The sequence below is a fragment of the Anopheles ziemanni genome, chromosome 2, assembly GCF_943734765.1.
Source record: "Anopheles ziemanni chromosome 2, idAnoZiCoDA_A2_x.2, whole genome shotgun sequence".
Classification (NCBI taxonomy): domain Eukaryota; kingdom Metazoa; phylum Arthropoda; class Insecta; order Diptera; family Culicidae; genus Anopheles; species Anopheles ziemanni.
Window position 1 is genome coordinate 7267257 of NC_080705.1, and position 13265 is coordinate 7280521.

General features: G+C 43.8%; 1 protein-coding gene across 1 annotated transcript in view; it reads right to left on the bottom strand.

Annotated features, from left to right (window-relative positions):
* LOC131293117 (dual specificity calcium/calmodulin-dependent 3',5'-cyclic nucleotide phosphodiesterase 1-like) overlaps positions 1–13265 on the bottom strand; it is a 114534-nt gene that overhangs the window by 16886 nt on the left and 84383 nt on the right. The window contains exon 5 of the mRNA XM_058321198.1: positions 12303–12581. Within this exon, the coding sequence (XP_058177181.1) occupies positions 12303–12581 (279 nt within the window). The remainder of the gene's footprint in view (positions 1–12302; positions 12582–13265) is intronic.

Sequence of the window (13265 nt, forward strand, 5' to 3'; positions counted from 1 at the left end):
ACTCCATTAGCGAGCATCAGAGCAACGGGCCAACTTTTGACACACACAATGGGAAAGGATTGCAAACCGAACTGGTGCTGTAATTGTACCAATGGACCAGGGAACTCAGGATAAGGTGCGGGGGGTGGAAATGCGAGAAGTATAAGTTGGGTGCGAATTTTGGTGGCTTACTGGTTTTTCGAACACTGGGAGTAAAAGTGCTCAATATCCTTTCATTGCGAGGTGACGTTCTGTTTGAAAGTTTTATGGTTTTCACTGATTGTTTCCATGGGGCAAACTTTACCCTCGGGAAGGGCTTTATTTTTTTCTCTACTGCCGACTGTGCCGTTGAAAATTTTCCTTCAGAAAGCAATATTTATTGGCAACAGTAGCAAATTTTGGTTGAGTGTTTTTGAATTTTTTTTTGTGAGAGTGTAAGGGCGAATATGATATATTCATTCACACATTTGTACGAAGCTTTCTCGTTGGCTTTTGTTCAACTTTTTACTCATGTGCTTGGCACAAAAAATAAGTGTTTTGTTCGTGTCTGTTGTTTCAACAACTGTTGGCACAGATTCATTGTCTTCCTGTCGGTGAATGGTGCCAGTTTCGCTGTTTTTTCCGTGCTATAGCGTGTGTGTTTGTAAACACAACTGCAGCAAGCTTGGCATTGTGAGAAATGCGCTTCGTTGCGTTCAAACAAAAATTAGCCAGAACATAAATGTGCATCCTGTTTGATTGAAAACTCCACGTAAACTCAAGCGCAAGTGCAACCCAACGATGATGGTATTGTATACAGATACAGGCTGTGTTGTTAGTTGTACCATGGAGGATTTTAGATGCCCTTTCTCGTTCAGCGAAAAGCTCATTTTACTCTATGCTCATTGGAAAACACATTGCGTAGTTTTGATGCCATTGTAAGTTTCACTTCTGCTTACTGTTTTAAGTGTACATTCCTGCATAAACCAATGCAATGTGAGAGTTGTCTCTACAATCAATGTTCATTAGTGCCAGAATAGAAATGAACGCTTTGAATGAAGCATTAATCAGCGTTGTTTCCGCTACGAAGCGGGGAGAAGAATTGCTTTTTACGAGGGCACAATTACAGTTCGTTTGTGTTGAGCTTTTTCTGATTATTTCTTACACACTTTACTTACTTCACGATTTCTTTGATAAAGCTGAGTTGGTTGGTTAGGATGGCAAGGGAGAGAAATAAATTAATAAAAAATCTCCAACCTAATTAAGGAGTCCCTAGTTCATTTGCAGAAATGGCGTGAATACTCACTCGGTATTGCCTTTATAGTTTCCTCTTGTTCTGCTAACCCTGGCAGCGATCCTTAGAGGGTAATAGTTTACGCAAACATTGGTTGGACAATAGAAAGCATGATTAAATCAATAAGACTTAAGGCGCCTGCTATTGCATCGCATAATTCCTTCCGGTGCACACACGTGAATAAAGCGATTTAATTGTGCATAAAATTCACCGTCTGTTCCGGCCGAAGCTCATAAGCTCCTGTTCTATGGGGGTGGAGGGAGGTCATTTCCGATGGTGGACTTTGTTTCGACAATAGCGGTCAAATGCATGGTCAGTGTGGAAGCGACAATTGCCTCCGTTCTATCGTTCTAGCTGGTGTCCCGGGATGGATCGACCTGGCTGCAAGCAAACAGAGCGTGCCTCTTATGCGTGCCTTTCCAACTCATTGACTACTTTACGACGAGCACGGCAGTATAAGCCCCCTCCCAGCTATTGTGTTTAGTGCATACCCTCGAGCACATGTTGTGTGTGTGTGTTTTCTGTGCCTCATTGTATCGATCAGACTCTGTCTCTGTCATCACGACCCCTAGCGCGCCTCGCGTACCGGGGAAAACCACCGGGCGCCTCCATCGTGCGACGTCGATGTCGGCGGAAAACGAGTCCCGTTATTGGCCGCATGACAGATCGATTCACTCCGTCGTCCGTCGCAGGTCGCGCTGCATTCGACCCGGCGCAAACTCTGGCCCATATCCGGGAGCTTTCAAACGGTTCGATCATGTGTTTGTACGTTTGTGTGTGTGCGCTGAATAATCCCCTGTTCAGATGCCAAGGCACCAAGGACTCGTCCTAATGGATGAAAAGACCCGGAAGTGATGGGTTCGGATGTCTTTGGCATAAACCCATAAATCATTGTGTTTCGACACGAGCATTGGAGAGATTTTCCAGGGGCGCATTAAGAAGAACGTTACGGTGGAAACACCAAACATGAGGATGTACCGCATAAACTACATTAAGAAAACGCAAGGACACAACATGGGAACACAGTCGGGCGTTCGTAATGGAGTTAGAACGGTGTGCTAATACCTTCCGGAAGTAAACAGGATGTACCGAGGCGTAATCGACTACAAACCGATGACTGTGGCGTCACCATTTCCACCCCTTTTCCACAAGGCTCCATTAGGTTGATTTAATAGAAATAAAAACAAGCGTCCTACTTCGTCGTAAGATTGCACTGGAGATTATGTGCGCTCTAATCGCTCTGATTAATACCGAAAATTAGCCGTTCCCGATGGTGGGCGTCTGATGAAAATTTAATAAGGTCCCATTCGCCGCTCGACCGTGAAAACTCGACCCTTTTCCGGCTGATCCGGTTCGGAAGATATTTCCCTCCGGCCTCCCCCCTGGTGTAAATGCGGTTTTGCTGGCCGGGAGCTTAAATTAGACAACTCCGACGATCTCTGATCCCCCGGCGGACCTTTTTCCCGGCCGACGAAATGAACCGGCACCACCAACCAGCCATTAGGCCCGCGCGGTCATGGCCCTACTCTGTGCCAGGGTCTCTCGGCGAATGCCGTAGGGCTCGGCTTTTGTAACCCTGGAGTTAAGCTTTAATCACATTTACACGAACACCTCCCGTCGTCGCTGCTCCGGCCCTCCCGGCGTACCTCGTGAGATTACACTTTCGGGCCCACATTGGGATTATCACCTAGCGCTCGAGCACGTTTCACACCTCTTGCCACCCTCCTGGGGTGGGAAGATTGTGTGAGGGACATTTCTCTCTATTAGGAATCCATTATTACGAACATTATGGCGGGCGCTGCGATTGGAAAGCCGTGGCCAATTAAATTAGAGCGATATCCTTTGAGCTATTTTTGGAGGGAAACAAAATCGTTTCGTTTCAATGGAAGATTTAACCGCTGATTATTCTAAATCAAGGGACTGCGTCTCTGCTCTGCGGTTTTCGAACATTTTTTTCCATTTTATGCAAGTATAATTTTTAATTAAAACTGACAATAACCATAGTTTCTTCGAGCACCTGCTGGTTTCTCTTTTGGTGAACAGGTTATTCCAAAAGATTCATTGTGTAGTCCTTTATTAAAATTATATTTGATTGCATTTTCCGCAGGAAATGAACTAAAAGCCAAGTTGGTTCTAATTTTTAGTCGATTTCAAGAAGAGCTAAATTCGTCTATGCTCAAGTTGTTCAACTCAAAACCATTGTTTTACTCACCACCAGAGTAAACGAAACGCATTTCATAACGAAAACCAACGCTCGACCGCAGCAACGCGTTTCCATGGTAGCGATTAAATAGGCACAAAGTTGGAAAATACAATGTTTCAATTGTCATTTGGCTACCCGGAGTGTGTGTGTTTAAGCGAAGGGGTCACGAACCGTCATAACTATTTGACCGTCGAATTCGAATGGTGCCCACTTGTGGAGGGATGGAAACATTGTATGAATATTTCGATTTCATAACCCCGTAACCGTGGTATTTTCATTCAACCGATGAAAACCCTTCTCTCGTGTGCTGAATGTGAAGGACAAGCAGCATATGGCAGGTCAAATCGGAGTGATTAACCATTGCACTGGACGGGATACGGGTGAGTTGTTTCGTTTCGATTTTTGCCCTTCATTTGAACACAACCCTTTTCCCCCGCGGATGGAAAATTAAACTGTGGCTCCCGGAAATGGCTGCTACAGAATCGATTCGCGAAACGTTTGACGAGCCGTTGTTCGACGTGTGGAGGATCCGGTCTGAAAAGTTCGGCGCACCCTTACCTATTTTCGTACTGATAGCGTATGAGAAAGTTCACCAGATCGATCGCGACCGAGCGGCAGTGCTCGTGGCAGAACATGATCTCCGGACGGCGGCGCTTCATGGTCGAGGTTGTCGTGGTCGTTGTGGTAGTGGACGAGCAGTAACTTTTCTCCAACCGCTCCACGGTGCGGATCGTATGTTCGCACCGTCGAAACATCATCGAGTTGAGATTCATCGAACAGTAGTCCGTTCAGGTGCGACAACGAAGCTGCCACATCGAAGGATGCTTTGGGAAAACGGATACTTTTCCCGCACTCCACCGGAACCACTACTGAACCTTCCGACCGTGGCAGGTTAAAAGTGTCGTAAACTTTATCGTAAATTATGTATCGAATGTATCGAATCTCACGAACGCAAAACCCCCGGCGCGAAGTTACCACCAGTAGTGACACATCGGACGTTTGACGATGGACTGAAGCCGGTAGGAAAAAAATACGTCCCTCGCAGTACCATTTTGTCGTTAGTGAAGTTATAATTATGACGAACGTCTCGAAGGTACGCTTTTCCGACACGGACCGGAAGCGGGGCAAGGATAGTTTCCCCGAGAATAGACACACAGTATCGAGTTATTTCCCTCCCGAATGGCTCTAATTAAAGGCGGTCCACTGGACATCCCATTCTAGGTGGGTTTTAGTGGTGGTAGTTCCGTTGCATGCAAACAGAAAATCGATTCTGTAATGGAAAACGAGTGATCCGTACCTTGCGAGCGGGATGCAATCCACGGGGAAAAAGGTTGACGGAACTAGGTCCACCACCATTGGAGTGACATTGACTGTGACAGAGAAAAGGGTAGTGGATGGAGGGGCGAAAGGTCTCGAACACTCCTCTAAACTGGGGCTTACACTGACCAACATCCTGGGACAAAGCAATAAGATACACCTGTAGCAAACCGCTAGCGACAGCGAATGGTGGGTTTTCGTGTCGTGGTCTAATTGATTCTCAATTAAACTGAACTCCATCCGGGGTTGGGTGTATGTGTGTGTGTGTGTGCGTTTTTTTCTTCCCTTCGTTTGTTGTTACTTGCGTTGGTCGCGTACTTCCGACGCCACCTACGCCCGACGATTAAAGACAATTACATCGTGCCGAGGGTGAAACGGAAGCGATCCATCCTGGCAAACCTTCCACGCTCGGGGCAAGGAAAGCCGAAGGGTGGAAAGAACCGGGCGCAGTAAAAAAAATAACAAACAAGCACTCGTCTACGTGTCAGATATCTGGGAATTAATCTACTAGCTGAGACCAGAAACTTCCCTCCCTGGCGAACGGAGGAACTCGTTTCAGCGACGATGTGTTTTATTTTGTTCGCAATGTTTTGCCTCCCCTCGCACTTTTCCAGGGTGCAATTAGGTTTAAAGGGTTGTGGGTTGTTTTTTTGCTGGTTTTTTCTTTCAAAGCTAGAGACACTTTTGCTTCGCTTCGAACGTGACACGAAACTAGATGGAACGTGCCACCTCAGAGGTCGGCAAACAAACAAACCAAACACGCCAACAAACTAACATTTGTTTTTGCTCGCTCCTCGGGTGTTTCGTTTCCGATCGCTATCGGATTTTATTTTCATCGGAAAAACGCATCCACCATGGAGATGGAACGGATCGGTACCATAAAAAACGAAAGCGTCCTTTCAACGGGTTCAACGGGAGGTTGGGCCCGAGGTTGCTCTGTGAGGCGGTCTGTTTAATTAAGAAAGTATTCCTAGTGATGGATCTTGCGCCCGCGAGGGAACTAATTCGTTCGATTTGGAAGGTCGTTATGTGTCTGTGTTGAATAAATGATGTATGGACAGATCATAATTAATTCTTGATATAAATAGGGTAAAAGTTTTGTCTTTGTTATTTGGTTGAAGTGGATAATTTTGTTGCCCAGAAATTAAATAAAGTTGTTGGGTGGATTTTTTCTCTCAAGTTGCCAATTTAAATGCATTAAGGTTTTATCCCATTCTTTCCACTGACACCGCTTCCGTTTGCAATTCAAAACCCAGTGCTTGTAGCAGTACGAATCAATCTTTTCATCGTGACATTTCGGTATTCTTTTTGCCCCAGTTTTTCCACCCACTTCCACCTAGTTCGGGCACATGAAAAATGCGGACCGAGAACGACAGAAAAATTATGTAAGTGCTAGGATTTATTTTGCTTTCCGGGCAAGAATGCAGTTCTGTTTTTTTATTCTTTTCCTCTTAAGCGGCAAAATCGTCCCTTTATTTCTCCCTTTTTGGTGCATCGCAACAAACTAACGTATTGCTATTTTCCAGTAGTTTAGCTTTTTTTTTTGTTGAATCTTCCAATCCCCATTTCCCGGCGCACCTTTATAGCGTGCCTTGCATTCTCGCTGGTGGTGACAAGTCAAACAGAATTCTTGACTCAGCACGGCGTCGTAACGGTGTACGTAAGGAGTGCACGGTTCCGGCTTTGGAATGTGTAGTAATTCATGCGGAAATAGCGGAAGTGAAGCGAAGGCAACTAACAAGCGACGTGGATGCATGTGGGTTTGGGTCGGGGAAACGGCGAGCGGGTGAAATCGGAAAACGAAATCAGTACAACGACGTCGTCGACGACGGGAAAGTAAAATATGAGAGGTGGAATCGAAAGAAAATACCGTAAAAACGAAGCGAAGGAGTGACATACATGTGGTGCATCAGATGCACTCGACATGGACGTCGTTTCAGTTTTCCGTTTGAAGCGACACGGGCGAAAGAATTTACCGTCGCCGGAAGGGAAATGCGGCTCGGGGGTTTGCCGCCCGGTGAAATAGTAATCCGTTCGCCGATAAATCCTTCGTGCCACCGGAAACACGTAAGCTTCACCGGAGGACAAATCCGAGCGAAGTGAGGCGAAACTTTGAGCAAACAAATCAAATGGTTCTGCCTTCATTGAAATACACTCGATGGAGGCGCCTGGTGGTTCACAGTTTTGGGCGTTTCACTTTTCCCTCGTCTATCCAATATCCAATTTATGCTCTAGCGCCGGCGAACAATGAGTTGCTGATGTCGACGGATTGGCTACCTTTGTATCGAAATAGTATTTACGTGATATCCGTTCTTGGGAAGGCGTTGTATAGCTTTTCCTATCACAAGTTGATGCTTTTTATTTTTGAGATTTTTAAATGGAAGGATTATCATGTAGTCGCTACAGATCATTGCAGTTTTTGCATCATGATTGTATTCATCTTCCATTGGTTTTTGGGTCTTTCCATTAGGTTCGTTTTGAGACATCATCAGCAATTGTACAGCGATAAGTTGGCAGTAATTTTATTTTCCATTTCGTGCTTGTTCCGACTTTGGATGAGGCCTAACCGAGGGATTATTGCAAAGCTCCAATGATTACCGCTGACGTCGGTACAAATTGCCATATCTAGTACCGCTTTCGCTACCTCTTGAGCATCTTGTAACAGTTTTAATTTCATTTCGAGGGGTTTAAGAAAATAAAATAAGCAACGGTACAGCTTTTTCAAGCAAGATTTTTGTTTCGTGGGATTGGAGTTTAGTTTTGACTTTCCGGTGTAATTTGCGCGGTGCGATTGATGAAGTTTCATAAAGTCAACAAACATAAAACAAATAATTGAAAAAAAAAAAACGGGATGATCGTTGGGTTTGCTTTGCGCTGTTGTTAGCAATTAAAACTTTATCACGTTGCCAGGGGAAAGGGTTGTTTTTGGAACACTTTTCAAATCAATAAACTTCCATAGGACTAACGATAACAACCCAAAGCAAGGCAAGCTTTCTCTACAAAAAAAACCTGGTGGTTTTTAATTTTTTTTGCTTTTATGAGTTTTATTAATCGAGCTGAGGTTGCTTCATGTTGATTCATAATTTATGTTATCATTAGCCATGTTAGTAATGAGTGTTGTTTCTATTTTATTAAACTTTTAAAAAAGAAAGGTGCCAGTTATTTCTTTTTTAGTTGTTGTTTGCCACCAGGACATGAAAAGTGAAAAGTAAATAATGTTCAGATTTATCTATTCTCGTCTAAAACTAATTTCCATGAGCATATCCATTATGGTGTATACATTTTGCGAGGACTTTTTGTTTGCAAGGACAGTCTCTAACTATTTGCTTGTTTCTAAAATTGCCTGGAAACGTTCAGAGTAGGCTGTCCAAAAGGTTGTGATCCTATTTTTCGTATTTCCGGTTGCTAGCAGAAATGTTTTTTCTTATTCCTACAATTAGGATAATTTGATCGCGTTGCGATGGGTGCAACCCCTGGATTGGTTGCTACCTAATTATTGCAATGGAAAATGGTCAGCAGAACCGGAGAGTGCTTCTTGGAAATTGCTTTTCGAGAAGATAGCAGAAGAATTTGTCCTCTTTGAACTCAGCTTTTTGTAGGCAGGGCTCCATTCATTCGAATCCCTCTCTAAAATTCGTCTTTGATTTGTTTATTTTTAGGTTAGCTACTCGGACATTCAGCTCCTGCCGGGTAATTGGACAGTTGTTGAAGGAGGTTTCAGCAAAAGTGAGTACAATTTTCCTCGATGACGCACGTAATTCATGGCGCATGGAATCGGAACGAACTGGTAAACGCAGGGGCAAAATAGCCCCCGTTCGAAACCTTACCCTTCGAGCATTCGTTTTGATTTAATGAAACAGAAACAACGTCGTTAGCTACTCGATTTAGTTTTATGATGGTGATGCCGGACACGCTCTACACGGGAGCGCATCGCTGTTGCTATCGTTTTTCATCTCTACCGAGTGGAAACGATTTTCGTTGTGCATTCCCCGAACGTTTTGTTGTGGTCAATTATTATGGTTTCCGTTTTAAATATTGTTCGCATCGAATGCTGCACGGAGCGTGCCGTTTTTCTCAATTATTCGAATCACTGCCGCGAGCGTGTTTGGCGTTTGGCAACAAACAACAGCAAACGAACAGGACCCGTTACTAGCTTGGGAAGAAAATGGTTATGAATTGTTATGCGTGGTGCGTAAAGCCACATAACAATCATAAATATAGTTTAATGGTACTTCCCACATTGGTTGGGAAAATATGAATCCCAGGGGGGAAAAGCTATTTAATAAAGGTTTATTAGAATGCACAGCAGTTGACAATGCACGGTGCATGAGTTGTCATATTGATTTTATTGTATTATGGGAGCCGGTGTCATCGTTTCAATATTGTGTTAGTGGCGTGCATGATCTTCCATTTGTTTTGAACATCAATTCCAAACATTTTTAACATCTATAAATTGTAAAAGAATTTCATAAACATTGTGTTTCCATTTTTCTTATTAACCATTAACACTAGCATTTAGGATGTTCAACCAATCCGATGTTGATTGCATATGAAGTCAGGCTCTTACCGTTGTTACAACGGTTCCTCCTTAGAATTTCACATTCCCAGCAGAGCAGAGAAGCCATTCGAAACGGTTTGGCATAAATTACGAGTGACCGTAAGCGGCTACCAACGTGCAAATATTTATCCAAAAGCCCATCCGCTTCTGGGTGGGTGTTTGTCTGCATTTCCAACCTGCTGTGCATACCCCGTCAAGCACACCCGGTGCCAACGTGGAAAAGCGTGGGGTCAACATAACATCGGGGTGCACACGTTGATGCAGTGCCATTGCGAATCGTGCATAATGGGGCGGAACGATTGTGCATTCATTGGTGCTGTTGTTTTTGGTGCCGCAAACGAACATCAAACATTGAGTGTGAGTGTGTGTGTGGGTGGTTCGAGAGCCCATTTGACGCTCTACGTGGTTTCGGAACGGGGCGAATGGCTTCCTATTAAAGGATGGTGTGGCCGCAAGCCCGAAAATTGGGTGATCAATATACAACATTTCAATTAACGACCGAATAAATTGCCCTCTGAAACGAATATCGAAGGGAGTCAGATACTGGACGTCACATTTTATAGGAATTGACTTTTGAAATGGACGACACCGTGCATTTGGTACAATTTAAAACTAAAGGTGGTGAATAAACAACCATTTGAATTAAATGGTTATTTGTATCTTGTTTGTCTAGCAAACGCTTCTACCATTGAACCATTAAATATGAATGTGATTTTTCCATCAAAACACACTATCCATTTGGGTAAACAAGTTTGGAAACCCTTGTCTGCAGCGGGCGTTTTCTTTTGCAAACAATATGCTTATGCATTTCATCGAGTAGAGATGAGTTTGCAGAAACATTTTTCACAAACGATACACTTATTGCTGTGTAAAAGAAAGTTAGAAAAATGGCGCTAGCAGTTCGATGGACCCGCCACAGACCTTGCCAGCGTTGGTTGCTGGCCGACGCCTTTCGTCGTGACGTTTGGAGCGCTCAGACCGCGCGCATACCCGATCGGATGATATTTTCGATGGTGAACGGGCCTAAAAAAGGGTTCGAAAATGTTTAAAAGAGAAAATGAAAAACATGAAATTGTACTGTATCGGAAGAACTGTTGGAATGTTTTTTTCTTATTTAAGAAACACTCTCAACATTGCGATTCGACCACAATGTTGCGAGAGCTGTTGCGAGAACTGAAGGAAATAACACCAATCACACTTCATTAGGAAGTTAAATTTAATTCATTCTCACTCCAGGAAGGTTTATAAAGCTCTTCTCTTAACCTGCCCGCCAGCCAGGGATGACTTTATTTGTCTTCGATTAGGAGCTGAACGACGTCGACTTCCGGACACAGGAGCGTTCCTTCCGGGAAGCTGAAGTGTCTCCGGACGGGAAGATTTCTTGACCTTTTCCAACCTTTCCGAGGTGCGTGTAGGTGTTTGTGTATTTTCAAGCCCTGGAATTCTTCATCATCCTCCCGGTCGGGGTTGGGTTTTGGTGTAATTGATTATACGACCCGAAAGGCGGCCGCACGAGAACGATAAAGATTTATCTGTCCGCTTGAGCTCCCCGGGCTCGACCCAATCGATAATTTAATGCTACTCCTTGCGGGGGCAAAACACAGGGCTCCCTCTGCCCTTGTGTGGCCTGTGTTTGGTGTGTGGCCTTTTGGCTGGAAGCTGTTGCCGAGCGGAAGGATGCACGTGTTTGGATTTGGAAGGCTCAACGTGCGCTTGATAAAGTCAATTATAAAGTTCCGTGTTCGCCCGAAAATAGAATGAGGCTTCACGTCGACAACAATGCTTGCTAAATTTGATTTCCCGGGAATGTTTCCTGCCGAGTTGTTTCATAATAATATCAGGTCGGTGCCGGTAGGGAAAGTAGACATTTATCCTTCGTGGAAGTGATTTACACTGATACAATTTGGGGTTTGAATAATTTTATGGGATGAAAAGTAAGTTGTTTTTTTGGCAATTTTATCATTGACCCAACGCGGTTCATTAATGAAACAAATGAAAATAAATGCGTTTCAATGTCGTCGATCGTTCATTTTCTACTTAAATTAATAACATAATGAAGACGCATCACCAGGGAGGCCAAAAAACAGGACGCCTTTATATATGTACAGAAAACTTTTCACCTTCATCCGTGCTGGCTTTTGTCATTGCTTTCCCTTGCAAACCCAAGGGGATCATCTAAGGTAAAGAGGATCGGCTCATAAACTTAGACGCAATACACTTTATTCTTTTCCGTTGTCGTGCATTGAACTTTTCTTGTTGCAAAAATTTGTCTCCCAATGGGAAAGCAACGAAATAAACGAAGTCTGAAGTTTGTTCAGTCTGGTTTAATGTAGGTCTGTCCGACGGGTGGAAGTGCCTCGGGTAGCGAAGTCGTTCGTTCGTCTTCTCATCTTCTGAAGAGACAGGTGAACATTTACAGTCGAAGTTAGAGGAAAATACTGAAGAAAATGATGGCACGATTCTCCCCCTCATCCAGCGAAGGAAAAAGATTATGGTTGGAGATTAATTAAAAGTTAACAAGCATTTGTCAGAGTTGTCGTTCGGGGTGGAGCTACTCGTGAAACATATTAATTTGGGAGCGTGTAATAGAAGTGATTTATTTCCTACTACACAATTTAAATTTATACCGCCAACTTTGATAAAATGACGTGGCAGAGAAAACATATAAGTTTTAAGATTATTTCTGTTGGGAAGAGCTGCTCTTGAAAGTGCTTTTGTCTCGCAAGAAGTAAAAAGTGCAAAAAAGAACTATGAGAAGTTGGTTTAGTGAACGCTTTTTATAAAAGAAGCATTGATAAAGGCTCTCAATAAAGAAACAGAAAATGTTGCTCACATACAAAAGATGAAGTAAGTGAATGGTAGATAAGAAATTAGCAAAACAAGTGAGTGACAAAGTAAGTTAGCTACAAAAAACAAAACCAAAGAAAAACAAGGTTAGAAGATGAGCATTTGCTTGGTATTGCCGTTCGTACATGGACCGAGCCCAAACCGGAGCCCGTAAGCGTCGCCTCTGTATGACGCTCTTGCTGGCCGGTGGCCCCGTCGGCCCCCCGTGCGTCGGCGGCGCCGACGTCGTTGCGCCCCGGTGCGTCTCCTTGCCGGCGGCATTGCTGCTTCCGTGCGCTGCTGTACTGCTGGAGCCCCCGCCGTCGCTACCACCTCCACCACCACCGTCACTACCACTACCAGCGTTTGCTCTATGACCTCCGCCACCGGCGTTGCCTCCTCCACCTCCAGCGCCTCCGTCTTGACTGTCATATGAAGCCACGGGGCGACGAAAGGGGGCGGGGCGGGGTACAATTTTCATCCATTTGTGTGTAATTTAATTTGCGTTTTTCATCGGTGATCGGTCGGGATAGAAAAGTGTACCCGAGCGGCGGTGATCGGTGTGAGTTTTGTTTCATTTTCCATTAGGCAAATGATTCGATCATGGTTTTTGTGTTTTCGTTTCGTTCGTCGAGTTTATCGAATTAGGAGTGTTTTTAGTTCGTCGCAAATCAGTTGTAACGTTGACAAGATAGAAAATAGTTCAATTTCGATTAGCAACGTGTAAACCGTTGTGATTGGGTTTAAATGGTATGGATGGAATATTTGATACGATATTTCAGCGGAAAAGCACGACGTAAATGGGATTGTTTGTGAATATTCGATGATCATCATTTTGGAGGAAATTTTAAAATAAAGTTCCCTAATTGCAGCATATTTTCACATGAAAATGAATACAGTCGTTTCGATATTGCAGAGTTATTGAATTATACTTTGTATTTTCTTTTTCCTATCGTGTTGGAATATGTTATCGTAATTTAGAAATGGGCTGTGATAGAACTGAATTCAAAACTTTAAATTCGGTGAATTTTACAGTCAACCAAAGAACTGATGTTTGTTCTCGACTTTTGTTACTCGTTCGTTTTATTCCTATTAATCTCTAGCGGAAA